The following is a 20,036-nucleotide window of genomic DNA, read 5'->3' as shown; positions in this document are numbered from 1 at the left end:
ATAGCAATGGCCTATAGCAAACCAGCATATGAAACAAGACTTTTGCATACATTTTTTGGGGGGTTAGTGATGGGAACCTGTCTTGAGCTATAGCACCTAAAGTGATTTTGTACCAGGAAGTAGCAACCATTTTTACTTCTAAAAAGTGTATCTGCATGCTTCAAATTGAAGTAAATAAAAAAAAAAAAAACATAAAACAAAGAACCTAAATATTTCATCTCCAGAAAAAGGGGACCAGTGACAGTACAGCTAGTACCAATAAGAGCTAAGAACATCAGTTTAACCTTGGCTTCCAGCAGGTCACCTAGTTAAAGCACTACCATATGGACTGCACTGTGTGCCAGGCACATTCACCTCACTGTGCTTTAGTGACCCCAACTGGTCGGGATACATCTGGTGGGATACTAGTACTTCTCCCCTCTGGGGTTCACTGGTTGTTATATTTGTTGCACAAGATTGAAACATGAAATTAGGGGCCCAGGAAAATGTTGCAACTATATACTTGAGGGTTAAACAATTACTTTTAATTTACTAGGGAATGAATCACCTTTTATTTGATGGTAGGCAATACTTTTTATAGGAGGAACTGAGTAATAATCCTGTGACAAACACCTGCATAATCTAACAGCCCACTGCTGTGAAGAGATCCCTGCAGTTTCTTGATTGATAATACTCAACAAATCCACACGCTGTTTGCTGGAGAAAAGGGGTGATGAAAGGATAACTATAGCTTAGCGGACCTCTCTTTTCTTTACTTTTAATCCTGCCACATAAATCCTGACAGTAAACCTATTGGCTGGCAAGCCACAGTGACAGCGCTTGTATTGGGTAAATATCACCACACAAGGCCTGAAGAATTGTGTCAATAATTCCTGGCTGGATTTTGTTTATACACACCCCTCTTTGTTATCAGACACCCTATGTAAACTTTTACTGATGATATACAACCACACTACCTCCAGCTTTGTTTATGCCTTCATCACTAGGAAAGCCTTGTTAAAACCATATACCTGCTTTTACCCCCATCTTTAAGGCACTTTGCTAATCTCCCAGTTGGTACAGTAAGAAACCTCACCAAGAACATGAAAATACCATTGATTTTACCAACATTAAATAGCAGTTCTGACCAATGAATATCATACCAGCATATCATGTACAGCTACAGTATGTTACCATTTTAATGACATAAAACTTGCAAGACATTACACAGGACATTCAGTCATTCATTTAACTGCCCTTTTGTGCAACTACATTGCTTCTTGCTTGTTTTTTTTTTTTTTTTTTTTTTTTTTTCTGTTAAACATCTTTTAGAATGTTTATGAATAAAACAGATAGAGGATTGCCCCCTTGGTGGCTTGTCATTTAGCACACTCCCCCCCAATGGAATAACTACATTACTGCATGGAGCATTCTGTTAGGAAGACCCTAAATTAAATAGGTGAATTAAGGAAATTACTTTTAGCGATGCGCCATAGTTTGAAACAGTACAATTTGCACTGTAATTCTGCCGTAGGATTTGAATGATGGCAACATGAATTCCGAAAAGAGATCAGGTAAAACAAAAAATATGACTGCAGTACTGAATATGAAAAGTAATTTACTGCTAGTCCTGCATTAAGGTTGATATTTCCACAACCATTCTAGAGTTCTTGGTTTCTATACAACTTGTTTCGTAAACAGAATGAATATATCCTAATTTTAAAAATTGAATTTCAGTGCCATACATTTATAAGTTTATTAGAATAACTTATTAAGTAAGACACAATTCATCTGTTTAAGTTGGTCTTTTGTCCTACGTAATTTGGCTTTGTATATGAAGCCTTATTTGCAAACCATTTTACTTTTATATACCACTGATTCTCAAAAGCTATATTGTGTTCTCCCTCCTTTCTGCTTCCTCTTCCACTGCGGTATTAAATAAGCAGACAAGAATCACCAAAAGGAATGTGCAAATTTACAATAGTAAACTGACATGGTGAAAATATTTTTAGCTTCTTGTACATTTTACCAGAGTAAAAAAACAATAAACAAAAACGCTCAAAGAATACAAAGCAAGTGTTTTTTTTTTTTTTCTAGAGTGTTATTATAGTCCAACAAACTTACTAATTACAAAAACTTGACTGAAGCTTGAAGGAAAGCTGTAATTAGGGAACATATTTTAAATTCTTACCCTCAGATTCACCTGCCATAAAATCTCCTACCTCCACAGAAATTGACTTTTGTTCATGGAGTTAATCGGGGCTATATTTTAAAACATCTAGAAAAAATGCTTTAGTGAATTTACTGTCTGTTTTGATCGCATTGCATCTTTTAAGTCTCATCTGATGCAGTAAATTCAGTTTAATGATAGCATTCAAAAGAACCGTAGCTGCAAATCTAAGTGGCACTAATAACATATCTTCTTAAGAACAAAGAATAACAGAAACAGCATATGGTGTAAGTCTGGATTCCTCACTCCACTCCCCTTGAACTGCTGTACAGCAAAGCATCATCACAAGAATCAACAAACATGTGAACATGACGAATTCTGGAATCTGAAATAAAACACATTATATACACTTCATTTTCTATGCTGGAAAAATGAATCAAGAAGAAACTCAAATATAACTTGAGCTAATTCATTTGGACCTTGTACAGTCAAACTCATGTATTATTACTTCAAAGTGATTGAGAAAAAGTTACTTTTTCACCAATAACCTGACAAAATAAGCATTAAAACACAGAAGTGATGTTGATTCCACAAACATGTCAGTTTTGCAGTGGAACACAAAACATAGTACAATGTATTGCATTACAATAGTATATTTTCAGCCTATGTACTCTACTATGCTGTACATGTACAACACATTGTAATAATTAAAAACAAAAGAAAGCCATACAAAATAAAACATTCATTATGCTAGTGTGCTAGTTTTTATGACAGTTTACATCAGTACTTTACAGCAACTTTCTAATTTTATGCTTTTGTTTCCTAAAGTGAAATTGAAGTACGGTGGAAATCAATAATTGGATTCATATTAAGGGCAGTGTTACACAAGTAACTTAAGCAATATTAACAGGAACGTGTCTCCATTGACTCCCATTGATATGTCAGTGTGTTGCTAATAAGCAGGGGGTGACATTATGTTTTATTATATGGGGGAAAATGGTATCTTTATATGAGGTCATTATGAATTTGTGTCTTCCATACGCTCCTATATAAAGACAAGAAGATAATTTGTTATATGTTGCCATATGAGGTCGCCATGCGTGAAATGGTTAAGTGGGTTTGATTATAATCACAATTATTTTTAATTTACAGAAGAAAACACAAAAACACTATATATAGAAATAAACTACTGGTACTATCCCATCTTAACCAGATTTACAAAAACAACTTATAGTTTGCAGATTGTGTAAAAAAATACTTGAAAAATGGAGTAGCATTTTCCAAACTGTTCCACCTTGCAAGGAGATGCATATAAATTAGATACACTAGATCTAGTGTTTACCTAATAATGTTCCACTTAGACAGATTTGGAGGAAGAGATATAATATCAAAAACACAAAAGGTATTTTTGAAGCTACGGTAACAGATGTCCAAACAGTATCATAAATAAGTACCAATTTCACTGTCTGTATCACATTTCATAAATTGTATAATATGTAATTAAGTATTACCTCATAAATTCAAACTGTATAGCAAAGTCAAATAAACCAGTGTGTTTATTTGTCTGACCTTCAGCCTGAAAAGTTAGTTGGATGCCGCCCTTAATGTACATGCTTGAAGTTTGGGGAGTCACTAATCAGTTACTACATTGGCTTTAGTGAGCAGCCAGAAAAGCTTGGCCATGCTGTACACTATATGAAAACCAGACTATAGAGCATGTATTATAAATATTTAAAAACAGGAACCTTCCTTTTGCTGATCCTTATCACAGTTTATTGTTTCGCAATCCTTCACAAGCCCTGAAGGTATAACCCTATAGAACAGTGCTTTACTCCATTGTTCAGTATCAAATAGTGTAACCTGTGAGAGGAGTTATAGACCAACTTCGTACGGGTATGCAATATCACAGTTTTCTTAACTAAAGTATTCTTCTTGTTGTTTAGAAATGTAGCCATCAGACTTTTTAAAACTCAGCAGTTTACACACACCTTCTTTCAAAGTAAAATTGGCACATCAAAGTGTAACCATTAACCTGTCTTTTAAAAGTACTGTTGCATTCTATATATGGATAAGAAAGCCAATACTCCAAGTACACTTTCTGCTGATTTGAGTGCAAGTGTGGGTGCTGTTCCTTGGTGGTGAAGTGATCCAAGTTCTATACAAGATTGATAGCCAGAGATGGCATGAGTTAGTATTTCTGTAGAGAAAAAATATTTACATGGAAATTTGCCATTTTCAGTTAACAAGCCCTTTATAGCTCATTTTTTTTAATATTGTATTTTTTTTAAATGACTGTTGTTCCAGTTTATGCAAAAGCTCATTAAACCACCAGAAAAACAACTTTATCCAAATATAGTTCTACATATTCTCGAATAAAATTGTCATAGTGTTGACATAATGTGACCTATACGAATATGAAGTGCTAAATGTTGATAGCTCAAAATACATGCCCTGATTGGACTCGAAGTGAAATAAAACAACATACATCTCCACTTTAAAACGTCCAATTATGTTCCCTCACCACAGCAACTCAACCCAACAGCTCAGGAGAATTCAAGGTCAGTGGATGTCCACTGATCCCACCACCAAGCCGATCTCCCAGGAGTGGATGTCTAAGAGCACCAACTCCTGTAGGGCAAAGGCCAGCCCTGAAAGTGTCTGCTTGAGTTCAGGTGTCTGGCCAGTATGGTTGATGTAGTATGGTTAGGTGAAACGGTCCCTGTTGATTTTACCTCCCTAACTCATGGTAGCGGCAAAGCCAATGCAGCTCTCCAAAGGGAATCATCAGCAAAGATCTGCAACTGAGCACAGCCAGCATATTCCCATGGTTGTATATCAACAGTTCATCCTGCACAGCATGCAGTCATGCCTTTACTAGGTGGGGACTCCCTATATATTTATAGTTTCTAATATTCTACTGAACCCAGGGCCACATCCAGACGGCTCTTGAAGGATCCCAATAAAACACCCACCACTCTAAGTGGAGTAGACCTAGCTGCTCTTCTCTCCAATGGTGCAAAATCTTTTTGGAAAAAAAATATTGAGATTACCGGAACATGATCTGGACAATTGGTTACTACACAAACTGTATTAGCATCTCAGTCACACAATTCACTTTAGAATCTAAAACTATTTAAAAGTTACAGTCTTAAGTGAATCCTATAATGCAGAGACTAAGGTTCAGTATAGTCAGGTGTTTCATTTGAATTTTTGATGGTGTATTTGCATTTAATTTGAAGATCATTAGACTAGGAGGCAAGCGGCTTTCTATCAACAGTACAAGGGTCCATTGGGACCATAAACTCTTTTTGCTTAAGGTTTTCACATTATTCTAGATATACTATGGAAAACAGCACAAAACGCCAACTTACTTAAAACAATATGCAATTACCAGTAAACATTTTAGACAAACGAAATAGTTCCAACAGGAATACAAATACCTGACCTTAGTGACCATTAAGTAATTCGAATTTACTTTTGGAAACTCTTTTAAATGGTGAATCGTTTAGCCATTTAGATGTTTCAGACTCATCAAATGGTACTGTGTTCAGGGTGATACTTGCCTAATATTTTTATCAGCCGAGGGCATCAGTATTCAAAGCAGAGGTCAAGAGGAAACTGAACAGAAGGGAATCATTTTCTGTAATTAGTGTTCTTTAAAAGGCACTGAATGCCACAATATCCCCTAGAGGGCAGTTAGGGGTGCAGTAAAATATCATCAGGGCAAATTCAAGGCTGATTTCCTTTGTTTTTGTTCAGTGCAGGCTATATAACATGTGTGGCATTCTCAAGCATTGAAAATCAATTAACATAGCCCTAGCTATGTTATCATTGGTCCTCTTTTATGTCAAGATTGTTTGCTTGTATTTTATACTTAAATTTGGAATATGAAGATATCTCACAGAGCACGCTATAGAAGAAAAGTGGCAGTTTTTGCATTCTGGTACCCACTGACTTGTGTGGTGTACTGCAGCTCAAATCACTCTAAGAGTCTAGTTGTAATCAGATCATATGACCAACAGCAAAAGATCTACAGCAGTAGTTTATCTACTATACAGAGTTGTAGCAAAGCCAACTTCTGACTACACTAAATCCTTTCCCAAGTCATTTCCATTTACCAGAAAACTATTATAATTATAGTTTAAACATGATAAAGGGGTCTGTCTAAACAAGCAGCTGTAGGCTTTAAAAGGACATGAACTGTACTTTAAAAAGGGTAAACCGTGAAGAGCTTAAAAAAATCAGTGGAATGCAAAGCCTGTGTTGCAACCGAGGTATCTGGCATGCATAGCACTCATTCCAGCGGAATATTGTATCCTTCATGTTGCAGATCCCACTTAGAGTCTTGCAGTTAACAATTCATCTTCAGGTGTAGCCCAAGGTATTTGATACGAAAGGTTTTTATTTTAGTTTATATGTCCACCATGAATGCAAGGTACTGTAGAAGGATCAACGGCCTATTATGATCACTCTGATTAGTCTGTCTTGTTTAATTACCTATCTGCATTTTCACCATTATTGCCCCTTGTTATATAATACCAATTATATTTATAAATATATAATTTTATGGACAAATCGAATGTCTACAGGAAGAGAGAACAAAACATCTTGGCCAGAGGGGTGCTGATCCTGTTCACCTTTATGATAAGCTTAATATTGCCATAACATGTTTAATAATAACAATGTTTTAGTAAAATAAATAATCAAGTCTAAAGAAATTCTCAATAATATCAAAATAATCAGTTTTTTTTTCAAATCCTAATTGCAGAATTAGAAGAAGATTTTATTTACCATTACTAAAAGCAACCTACTGTATTTACAGTATAATCGTAAATCTCGAAAAACTACTCACTTCTAAATCTTTTGTAGTCATTTTTGTATTACTTTAGTATAAATACATGTTAATTTGGATTCATATGTTGTTTTTTTCTGACTTTATGTGAACGAAAAGACACACATTTGCCTGTTTTCCCATTGGAAATAGTGATATTTTGAAATATCACTGTCCTGGTCACAAAAGCAAAGTTTGTGGGGAATAATAGCCATTTTCTATACTTTTCAGGCATAAGCAATTAGGAAACAACACTTACTACCCAGGAACAAAAAAAAAAATTAAAAAATTGTTACACGGTGTTATTTGTGAGGCTCCGTAAATGAAAGGCATTTTAAAAATGTCAGTTGTATTGTACCAGTCAAGTATATTATGTATTGTTTGAAACATTGAGTACTTTTAAAGCAAGCATATCCCAAGCAAGACTACAAGGAGGAATGCAACTTGTAGCACACACTTTGCTTTTAAGTCCACAGACTCTGCAACTGACTTTAATGCTGCCAACAGCACTGTTGTAACTGTGAAAGCTATACCTACTGTATTTACACAAATATATAAACACTAGACATTCCAAGAATATTAGTTGTAAATCAGCTATGAATCAACAAAACCAGTCCCATATACAGTAATTCCCCTGTCATCCACTGCAACTTACAAATGAAATGAGAAAAAAATAAAATCACCTACACGTACAGAGAAAAGACAAAACTTAAACACCTGCCCCTACTGTATATGTGACTGGGCTGTACCTCGAATGACTGAATAATTTGTTATGCAAATGAATTCTGTAGTTTATAAAAGCTGATAGTCTTTGATAGAGGACTGCTAGTAGGAACTGATCTCATGATTGAAGAGGAAAGTGAAAAAATAATTTGCTGCAGACTTCCACCCCGAATTGCCTAAGGAATAAGAGACTGCAATTATTATGGAATGGTATCCTCCATCCTGGCTGGTCATGTTGACCCTAAACTTAACTGCCAGTTATATGTCATGCAGTTCTAATTTGTTACAATATATTATATCGATAACAAAACTGTATATCACAGAGGTACTTATTTTAGCAAAATATGCACACAAAAGTTAAAGCAGGTTAGCTGACTGTCTTCTACAAACCATGCAGAAGTCTGACTGTTATCGAAATTGTACACAAAATAATGAACTCAGACTCAGTAAAACAAGCTTTTGAGTGCAGACAAGCTAAGGTAAGACTCAGCTTCTTAAATTTGCCATTATCCTAAAACAGCAAGTGCAGAACAACATTTTTTGCTCGTATTTGGGCAAATGCACAAGCAACTTGGCTTGTTCTGCTTAATCCCTGGAAGAAATAATAAAAAAAAAAAAGGCTTTGAGAGAGGTGTTTTATTGGACCTTCTACACGCACACAAGTCTCTGTGTTCAACACAAGCAAAGTGATCACTACCCTGAGTACCTGTGAGGCATAGACACGCAAGCCATACAATGTGTTAATTTTATAGAATGATTATAAAAAGCCCGCCGTAAGACAGAACAGAATTATATTTATAAAAAAAAAAAAAAAAAAGACATTGCTGCAATAAATTCGAAAGAATAAGAAGACTATATTAAGGGGTATAATGGAGCCAAAATGTATAGAGCTAAGGGAATTTACATTCACAGTTCTCAATATTTAGGTTTTTCATCAGGTAAGGGCATGGACGAAGGAGTGAAAAACCCTCACTTGTAAATAGTGTTTATTATTGGGATTTGATTTTGTGTTAACCTAGTTTATACCTTGATTTGTTTTCATTGATTCCCATATTCTGCAGTATAAATGTGTAAAATGTGGACCTTGATTGGTACTCTAATTACTTCCTAATTCAATTTGTTTTAAATGAGCCAGGTGTATAAAAGGCTGCAATAGCCTGCATGTTCAGTCCTGTAGAGGATTGGGTTTGGGAAGGAGCTCTAGTGGGGTGTTGCCAAAAGCATCCAGAAGTTAACCTATATATTGTTATGACTTGTTTAAAAATCTTTTGTTTTCCTTTATTTCTGTACAATATACATTCATTGCATTAAGTTACCAAGGCTGTGTTCACTGACACCTTCAATTGTATACAGGTAAAAATATATTCTGCAAACCTAGTATGTCAGTTAATGTAATGGGGATATTTAACCATGTGACCAACATAAAATATTTGCATGTGCCGAAATTAAAATAATAATAATAATAATAATAATAATAATAATAATAATAATAATAATAATAATAATAATAACAATAACAGCAAGGTTTTCAACAAAATAAAAGTAGGATGGGCATTAATAATGTTAATACATTTAATAGAAAGTAAACATTTTTACAGGTTAGTTATCACTCCTTCAAAGAGATACCACCCAAAATGTGTTTGATATTCTAAATTGTGTAGTCTCACCACAGTAAACACAGAAAAGACTCAAACTTCAAACAGGGATTGAAGAAGGTATTGGTTGCCATTAATACAGATTTGATGATGCAGAAAACACAAAATAGGTTGAATGCTGTCTCCAAATGACATACCTCAGCTCGCTATTATCAGTAATCCTCTCCTCTGGTATCTGATGTGAGATATTCAGAATGGGAGGGGTGCAATCCAACACAGAATCTGTACTAACATCTTCAAACTAACTTTTAAAACGTAACGTATTAGTATTTTTAAATTGCAAGAGGGAGAAGTACTGGATATACAGTGGTATTCAATTGTATTCAGAGTGGCATTACAATATGAAAACCACTGTACTTTGGGGCAATAATAAGGCCAGTACAATTGTATGAACCAATAAGCATTTCAATTATTTAACAGTATTGTGTTGCCATTGCTGTGGTCTGCTAATCATTCTGCTTGGATTTGGTCAGGGTAATACACATCTTTATAATGAATTGTTCAGTTTTCTAATTGATAAGATATTTTTACGTAATGTAAAATACTGTATAGAATTGGTGGAGCAATGTTTTAAAGACAATATGCTGATAGGAACTCCATGTTCCCATTTCTAAAGGTCAATTTTTAAATATATTAATATGTTTCAAGTCACAGCAGAGGCAGGGTGAAATTGTCGCCGGGTTGACAAATGGGTTAATTACAAACAAACTGAACTATATACAGAAACAATGCAATTTGTTTTATCAAATCAGCTTATAGGTTAAAGATGTAATCAATTAAACTGACGTGTTAGATGAAATAAATCTTTACACATAAAATCAATTGGAACAGGGACTGAACTTGCTTTCCTCTATTTCTTTTTATGTTCCTCTCCTTTTTTCCTGAAATTTTTAGTTTAGTTTAGTTTTGTTTATTCACTTGTGCCTGCAGGACCAGCATAGGTACATCCCTAATAGAAAATTAAAAAAAAAAAAAAAAAAAAAAAGGAAACAGACAAAAATGAAAACCCGAAAGAACCTCCTAACATTATCCATACAGTACTTACCAGACACTAAAATTCTAAGTTTGTAACTTTGCAAGGTTTAAACCCTGCTGTGGACTGTGCTGGTTCCCATTGGATTGCATGGGTTTTTAATTGCATACAGAGGAAAACATATTCAAACAGTGAATATCATCCAGAGGTACAGGAGAGCAAAATGAGGGAATAGGATTGGAACTTGTGTGTAAATTGAGCTGGGGGTATATGATCCAGAATGCTTCCTTTATTCTTGGTATGTTGGCAAATGAACCTTTATTGTAGTTATAATTGTAAGTTAAAAAAAAAAAAAAAAAGCAGAAAGGGAAAATTGTCATTGAAATGTTAAGGGGAATAACCCAGCAATGGAAGATCCTCTACAGGAATATTTTATTTAAGTACATTTCCTTACATTAGATTTACATTTTTTAAAATCATAAGCTAAAGACCGAGTAACCCTGTGTTTCAATATAGCCATACTGTTATAATTTACAGTTGGCTTCAATTGTATAAAAGTTTCCTCCGCCTACAAACGTTTACCCAAGTAAAAGTATAGCAAAGTGTAATAAAGCCTAATGAAAGCAGGATAAGTATGGTAAAGTAGAAGGAGGTATGGTAAATCACATTTAAAAACATAGCAAATCATGGTAAACTCCTTTTTAAAACCACACTCTTCAAAAACCATTCCCTAACATTTAAAGCAGAACTATCAGAATATTTGAAGCCGATAAAGTTGGAATGTTTTTTTCCGAAATGAACTGTTCTTCGTGTGCTCCCAGCGAACGTTCCCAAGCAACCCAATAACAGGGTCAAAAATGGTTGTGATTTAACAAGGGTTCCTCCCATGGAATAATATTTGCTGGTGTACTTCCTTGCCGCCTGGTATTTTGCCATGTCAGACAGACATACACTAGCAAATCCGTCTAAACTTCTCCACATGTTTAACTGTGAACACTAAAAGGGGCAAAATATAATAAAACTTAAGGTAGCTATCAGAATACTTATTGGTGCCACAGCACTGTATATTAGCATGCAACTCAGACAACAGGGATTTGCAAAGGAATAAAAAAGCTACCTGCTGGCAAGCTTGTATTCAAAATGTCTGCACTAGTGCACTGGGGGTTGGGATCTGTCCTCTAAATCACTGCAGCAAAAGTGATAAAAACAAAAACAAAACACTTTTCTGCTCCATACCACATCATGGATCATTACTGCTGTGCTACCTGTTTGACACTGTAGGCAATAATCCTTACACTGTCAGTGCACTAGAGCATACATTGCGAAATCAGCTTTGAGTTATAAAGTTATAATTGTAAAAAATTACAGTTGCATCATTTAAGCAGTTGTAGCAACACATGGGAGCATGTAACGCTATATTTTTCAGAACTCCGCTACTTACTCTTTAAGTGGGCAATATTAAACTGTAAATATGATTGTTATAAGCTTTTCCCAAGCAATTCTGTATAATGTATATGTATTGCACTTACCCTCACCCCAGCCCCAACCTCAACCTAATCTTTATTAACAGGTTAGCAGGGAAAGAAATACAATTAAATATTACTAACCAATTCATTTTTTGCCAATTCCTCCTGACGATAAGTACAAATATGACTGTCCTATACTTTCATACAATTACCTTTTAAGTACATTGAGTTTGAAACTGTCAGGCTTAAACCCACAATGGGATTTCAAAGAACCCTTCATACTGGAATGTGTTTGGGATAATATTTCACAGCCAGACTTTCCTTTTGTCTTTCTTGGTTTGAATGTAGAAGTAGTTTGTTTTTCCTTCAATAACTCAGCAGTGATTCACACTTGCCGATGAGGAATAGCTGGGTAGGGCCATTAGTATGTTTGTCAGACTGTAGTTTTACCCCTATAAATGTTTACTGTTGTAAAAGCAGAATGTAATAGAGCACAGTGAAAGTTTAGAAAGCATTGTAAAGAGAAGCATGACAATGCATATTAAAAAATATATATAAAAATACGAGATTATTATATAATATATATATATATATATATATATATATATATATATATATATATATATATATATATATATATAATACACACACATATTATACCATTCTGTATTAATCCCACAGGTATTTTCCCATTGGATTGATTTACTGCCTCTTTTATTAACATCACCTACCTGTAATGCAATAAAAATATGATGGAAAAAGTCTGGGATTCTGTATATCAGGTTTAAGAGTTTTAGGGTGTCAGTATTAAATCTCCACCGTTTAGTGTAACAGAAGCAGGGTCAAAAATTTAACAAGGGTTCCTCCCATTGACTAATAATTGCTGAAGTACTTTTGCTGCCTGGTATTTTCCCACACCAGACAGACATACACTAGCAAACCCTCCTAAACTTCTCCACATGTTTAACTGTGAACACTAAAAGGGGCAAATTATAATAAAACTTGGAGTAGCTCTCTGAATACTTATTGGTGCCACAGCACTGTATATTATCATGCGACTCAGACAACAGAAATTTGCAAAGGAATAAAAAAGCTACCCTGCTAGGGATATACATCTGAAATGGGTGATCAAAATAATTGCTCTTTACCTTTTTAATGGCTTTGTCCAAATGATCTGTGAGCTGTCCAGTAGTATTCATTAAATTCCACACCAACATGTGAAGTTGTCTATACTATGCAGCTTGTAAATAGCCCTGCTTTTTCATATCCCTCCTATTAGGTTTCGGGTCTATTTGACCCGACTCTAGTTTCCAATTAGCTTAAATGCTATTTTTCTTTTCATCTTCTCTATAATATTTTAGGACTTTTCCTAAGTTGGGGTCATGAACTTATACACAGAAAATAGATTTATGTGCAAGAATAAAACAAATTCTTCAATTTGTTATTTTATTATTAAATGTATTATTATCTCTGGAAATGGCTCCACCTATCGGAAGCTATTTAGAAATGAAAACATATATATATATATATATATATCTTCAAGGCAGAGTCTAATTTTCACTGTCAGTATTGCAACAGCATTTCACTGGTAAAGACACTCCAAAATGAGGAGCTCCAGGGTTAGCAGTAAAATACGTTTTATCACAGCTCCTGGACTAAAAGAGCATAAAAGAGTAAAACCTTTGCAAATAAAAATCAAACTTTCAACAAAATGAATTTTGCTCAGTTGCATTCAATAGAAAGATAAACTATCATATAAGAGATCTGACAACAGTGAAACACAAGCATGTTGAGTGAAAACTGACAGTGGCTTGCTTATTAAAAATCCTAATGGAGAGTTTTGGGTGCAAAATGTGCAGATATTAGTCATTTTCAACCTGTTCACACAAAAAGACTTATTTGAAGAGTACATATCAAACAAACAACCCATAACCTTTTTAAGAAGAAAATTCAAGTTCTTTATCAAAACATTCCTAAAAAATAAATCAATTTCTGAAACGTATATGCAGCATTATTTAAACCGAAGTACACATGCTGCTGAAGAACTACAATATTCAACCCAATAGACTGTATTCAATTCATTTGAAAATATAAATGTGTTTACCTGAATCAGTTGTCAAAAGACAAAAAAGCACAAGAAAATCAATAAATGTAACTCTGTTTGTGCTGGAGAAGATTAAGCACACGTATCCACTGAGACCAGTCCAAGTCAAAGTTAAGAAGGCAGTAAAACAGTGCTGGATGTCTGCCTGTCTCAGAAGTGCTGATGCTTTTCCCTTCTACCTTGACTATTACTACTTTTCTACTTTCCCTGTTGCTACTGTTAAAGGAGGTGGGAGTGCTTCAAAATAAAAGCACTGCAGCAGCACAGTAAGAGTCCCACTTGCTGCTGTGGACTGAAGTATTTAAGCAATAACAGCCCAAATAAGGGTATTACTACAAATTAAGAACATATGAAGGTTGAAGGTTTTGTTGCTATACATTGCTAACATCATCTGCAGTATTAGGGGCTTATTTAAGATGACTTACAATAGTTGAGGATTTAGTCCTATCAAGGCAGTCTTCCCATAGTCCTAAACATTATAAGTAGACAGTATTAATGTATATATATATATATATATATATAATATATATATATATATATATATATATATATATATATATATATATATATATATATATATATACACACACACACACACACACACACACACACACACACATGCTTTGGTGGAAGCACCTTTGGCAGCAATTACAGCTGTGAGTCTGTTGGGATAGGTCTCCACCAACTTTCCACACCTAGATTTGGCAATATTTGACCATTCTTCTTTACAAAACTGTTTAAGCTCTGTCAAGTTCCTTGGGGAGCATTGATGGACAGAAATCTTCAAGTCATGCCACAAATTTTAGATTGGATTTAGGTTGGGGCTCTGACTGGGTCAATCAAGGACATTTACCTTTTTGTTCCTTAGCCACACCAGTGTAGCTTTGGCTATGTGCTTTGGGTCGTTGTCATGCTGAAAGGTGAACTTCAGTCCCAGTTTCAGCTTTCTAGCAAAAGGCAGCAGGTTTCCCTCAAGGTCTTCTCTGTACTTTGCGTCATTCATTTTCCCTTCTATCATAACAAGTGCCCCAGTCCCTGCCGATGACAAACATCCTCATAATATGATGCTGCCACCATCATGCTTCACAGTAGGGATGGTATTCTTTGGGTGATGCTTTGTGTTGGGTTTGCGCCAAACATAATGCATTGCGTTTAGGTAAAAAAGTTCAACTTTAGTTTTGTCAGACCACAAAACTTTTTGCCACATAGCTACAGAATCAGAGTGTTTCTTGCAAACTTCAAACAGGATTCAATGTGGGCTTTCTTGAGTAATGTCTTCCTTCTTGCAAACCTACTATACAGGCCAGATTTGTGGCGTGCTTGGGATATTGTTGCCACATGCACACTTTGACCAGTCTTAGCCATAAAAGCCTGTAGCTCTTGCAAAGTTGCCTTTGGCCTCTTGGAAGCCTCTCTGATCAGTCTCCTTCTTACTCGGTCATCCAGTTTGGAGGGACGGCCTGATCTAGGCAGGGTCTTGGTGGTGCCATACACCTTCCACTTCTTAATAGTCTTGACTGTGCTCCAAAGGATATTCAAGGCCTTTGATATTTTTTTATACCCATCCTCTAATCTGTGTCTTTCAGCAACTTTGTCCCAGAGTTCTTTTGAAAGTGCCTTGGTGCTCATGGTTGAATTTTTGCTTTGGAATGCATTACCCAGCAGAGGGAACCTACAGGAACTGCTGAATTTATCCTAAAATCATGTGAATCACTACAATTTAACAAAGGTGGAGGCCACTTAACTTGGTGTGTGATTTTGAAGGTGATTAGTTACAGCTGAGCTAATTTAGGTTTGCTATTACAAGGGGGGTGGACACTTATCCAACCAAGCTATTTCAGTTTTTATTTTTAATTAATTTTCTACAAATTTTAGAATATTTTTTTCACTTGGAAGTTGTGGGGTAGGATGTGTAGATAAATGTAAAAAAATATATATATATATTTTAATGCATTTTAATTCCAGGCTATGAGGCAACAAAAGGTCAAAATTTTGAAAGGGTGAAGACTGTCTATAGGCACTAAGTGTAGCTGTTTACGTATGGGTAGATACAACATTAGCACTATTCTTACATACATGATTTCCCATTAACCTGCATATTCATTCCAACTTACATGTGCAAGAGGAAACCTCTTGCTTTGCAAAGTACTATGCTTTGCTGAAGTTGAAAAAGCTATATTTAAATAGTACTTTAGATTATACATGGTTGTATTTAATCTGTAACTAATGCCAAACACAGTGCTTATATTAGAATTGTGTGTATATGAAGCAAAAGAGGTTAACTAGAAACAATTAAAGCCCTACGAATCTCTTAGTCCAAGCTACAGAAAACAGCCTTCTGTGTAAAGCATGCGTCATGGTTAAAGTCCTGCTGTGTTTTTATACATTTGAATTGGTGCTTGGGCCTTCAGTAAAATAAACCAATTTGTAGGCCCAATGCTTGCTACCTTTGTTTATGTTTTAAAGCAGGCTGTATAAACCGTTCCCAGCTAACTGTTTATCTTTCCACTCATTTTATGGCAGCACAGCAATGTTTCCTGCAGCTGCCAGGCTGTGCGACGGCGGCCCACGACACCAATTTATCAGACCCCAATACAGAACTACACAGACCAGAACTACTGTACACAACACCAATTTATCAGACCCCAAGACAGAACAACGTGTGCCTCTACATTGGGATCAAATGAACTGTAATGCTTCACAAACTGTGGGGCCTTATTAGGTTTTAAGAGGGTGAGAGACTATTTATTTGGTTGTACCATATAATGTTTTTTTTTTTTAAGGCAGCTAAATATGAGGTAAAAGTGTAATAAATTAAGTAGAATTTTGCCATCTTTGATTTTAGCGGTTATATATTTCTCAGGTTCCTTTTCTTTATACTAACAGAAAATACATCCTAAACTTTATTACATTTCACTACTTACTATGGCTGCCTCTATGTCCTGTTAAATGTCTTTGAAACACAATTGCAGTAGTTTTGAAATAAGGTTAGAGCAGATTTAAGGTAGTTGTTTTGGCTTTTAAAGTATAAAAACTACACAATAAAAAATACAGCTACAGGCAAGAATACATTATTTTTCAGAATTCAGAGGTTTAGTTTCTCGAGGTAATAGATGTATTTACCTTGATTGTGAGTTAGTACTTTTTTTTCTTTTCTTGGCAGTACTATATGTTTCAAATCCTTGTGGAATTTCACAGAGAAGCATGAATTTTGTTTTAAAATATGTATGTTTTTTATGAGTTATCTCACAACAACACAACACAGCATAGCCACTATACTCGGGAGAGAGTGGATTTCAAAATTCGGTATCTGGTATCAAAGACAGCCAGTCAATCCGGCAAAATCGGTACAGCTGGAGGGTCTGGTAAACCACGTTATATATATATATATATATATATATATATATATATATATATATATCAGTTTCCATTTTATATACTATGGAAATTAAAAGTAGTAGTATATTATCAGATAATCTGGTTGGTTAGAAAGGGTGTGATGGTGTATGATCTTAGATAAACAGTGACACCGAGCCCCTGGTTATGTAATTACACTTTTGAAAAGTGTATTTTCCAGCCTTATAATGTATTTCCTACCTTCCATTAGCTTTGGTAGGAGTTTCACTCCGTCCCCAATCACAGTGCCCCATTTTCGTTTGATTGGCACCAGTGCAAAGTAGGATCCCATTTTTTCTGCAAGGAGAAAAACAACATTAACGCGATATAGAACACATTATTTTTTTTAGAATAAACTTTGTTACTTAACTGTTACTTCCATGTGCAGTCTGTCTTATCATTGTAGTTTTGGTGGTATTTGCATGTCATTATTACGGTAGACCACACATTGCTGTATCCAGCCTTTCAGGTACAGCAGAAAAAATATAATACAACTCACATGAAATACACATTTCAACATATATTTCAATATGTGTTGATTATTATAAATTGCCACATTTTATGTTGGTTTATTTTGTTTATATAATATTTAAACAGTCTGAAAAATTTGAAACTTAATTTACTATTACCAAAAAAATCTGAGAATATTTGTTAATATATTTCCTCCCCAAATATATTTAAATATATTATTTCAATGTAGTAGCCTTTTAAAATGATTTATATGTCTGTAAGAGAAGACAGACATTCATGACTTGAATGTGTTGATGTTATATTTTACAGTGAAAGACAGGCCACACAAGGAAGTACAGGAAGCACAGAGTTTACAATAAAAAAGATATGATGTTCTTTACCACTTAATGTTATAAAACTAGCAAGAAACAATCGAGCAATTCAGAGATGTTTATTGCTGGTTTTATAAGATCAACATTGTTTCTCTCTTTGCAGCAAAAATGAAAGTGAATACTTTGAAGACAACAAATTTAGCCCTTAGCATTGTCAAAAGTGTAATGAGTAGACACTGAATCTGTATACAGTCAGGAATGAAGCTATCACAAGACCTTCGTCTCTCATTTCTACAAGCATTGTTTAAGCCTGACCATGTCTGCATCTCTAAAGCATAAATTGGATGTTGTGAGCTGATTAATGTCCACAGCAGGCTTGGCTGAGACAACAAAACGTATTGTTATTTTATTTGTGATCCAAAATTGAATTACATTCACGTGTACAATACTGTTTCACATAGATCAGTTTTTCATGCATGCTTGGGTCCAAACTACAAATTTGCTATTTTTTTGTGACTGTTCCATATACCAGGAATGATAATCATCCGTATTTCCTACAGAAAACATTTGCTTTTAATAAGCCTAGTTAGCAGCTTAATACTGATACACCAGCGAGGAGGTGTTTAGGTAATCTGAGTTAAAGAGATTGCAAAATACGATCCTCCACAGCTTCAATCAATTCAATACAGCCCAACATGTTTATAGATATTTATTTTAATGAATATGAACTGCATAAAGACTAGTGGTAGAACAGCTAACAACGTGATGAGAAAAATAGTCGAATAACTTGACTAGTCGCCACGTTAAAATATCTATATATGTATTTGATAATGTCTGGGACTCTATGTGAACATATAGTACTGCTTCGTAACATGTTTCTGTTTGTGCAATATATTTTAAAACTGCTTGGCTTTTTTAAACACTATTTATTGATGTTCAAAACCACCTGAACCACACATGTGACAAGCATGTGCTTGCCACTTTACTATTGAACTAGTCGACTATTCTGTGCTACTCCTAATAACTGAGTAGTATTAGAAACTGGTGACTCACAATGCAGCGTTTTATTCATTTCTTAAATATTTTTAGTAGTGTAATATGAATAACATACATAACATTAAGTAAAATCATTTTACTTAATAAAAAATAGAGACACTAAGATGGGGGTCAGTGGGTCATGCTGCAGTTGGAGACAATGAACACCATGAAAACTCCAACACTGCTGTTGACAAACGGTTTGTTTTAATTATATTTTTGGAAGCACGAGACGAAGTCGAGTGCCTCCATACCCCTAGAAGTCAATATATTCAACATATATACAGGCGGCCTGTCTGGTCTTATTGCAGATCCAGGTCAGACTGTGGATTTAAAGAAGAAAAAGCTTAAATCATAAAACTGTGATTGTAACAAAATAATTCCCTGCATGAAGTTAGTGCTGCATCAGCTAAACTAAAATGGACTTAAACAAGCCTGAGCATTGTATAAGCAGTAATATTGCAATAAACTAAGAATAAAGTCTCTTTTAAGGCTGGAAAAAAAAAAAGACTAGCAAAGCAATTGAATCATGGAAGAAAGCTATTATGCTTTTAAATGGCCATTAACAAGGCTCATTTGTACCCAAAGATTCTCAATATTTTCCTGACATTTTTTTTATATATTTGAGTAACAATAAATGTACCACAATGCCGAGATATGAAAATGCATTGCCTGCATTGTTAAATAGATGTGGTAAAAACATAAATGTAGCTTTTTCAGCTCAGCATGAATAAACTCTTTTAGTTTCCATTTCTGGGTGAATCTAAAAGTGTATGACTGGAACAAGGCCCTGAGGGAGTTCCACTCTGCCTCAGAGGAGTGTCAAAAGTGGTACTCCTTTGAAGCTGGAATTTGTATAGTAAAAACATGGCTGAAAACCTAATTCTTCCTTTTTGCCTCAACTTGTAACTAATGCAATAAT

At 34.8% G+C, this 20,036-nt stretch overlaps 1 protein-coding gene across 4 annotated transcripts in view; it reads right to left on the bottom strand.

Moving 5' to 3' along the window:
* The window catches only part of LOC121321883 (myopalladin-like), a 115,959-nt gene that overhangs the window by 28,260 nt on the left and 67,663 nt on the right, over window positions 1-20,036 (bottom strand). For 2 of the 4 annotated variants that reach the window (XM_041261208.1, XM_041261210.1), the window contains one exon: window positions 17,499-17,594. The exons of 1 other annotated variant lie outside the window; for it this stretch is intronic. In XM_041261208.1, the coding sequence (XP_041117142.1) occupies window positions 17,499-17,594 (96 nt within the window). Of the gene's footprint in view, window positions 1-13,901; window positions 14,085-17,498; window positions 17,595-20,036 lie in introns of those variants that run through there. One more of the 4 variants, XM_041261211.1, reaches the window with a different exon arrangement.

This window comes from Polyodon spathula, chromosome 10 (genome assembly GCF_017654505.1).
Source record: "Polyodon spathula isolate WHYD16114869_AA chromosome 10, ASM1765450v1, whole genome shotgun sequence".
NCBI lineage: Eukaryota > Metazoa > Chordata > Actinopteri > Acipenseriformes > Polyodontidae > Polyodon > Polyodon spathula.
Note: the sequence above shows the minus strand (reverse complement) of the source record. Positions and strands in the feature narration are given on the sequence as shown.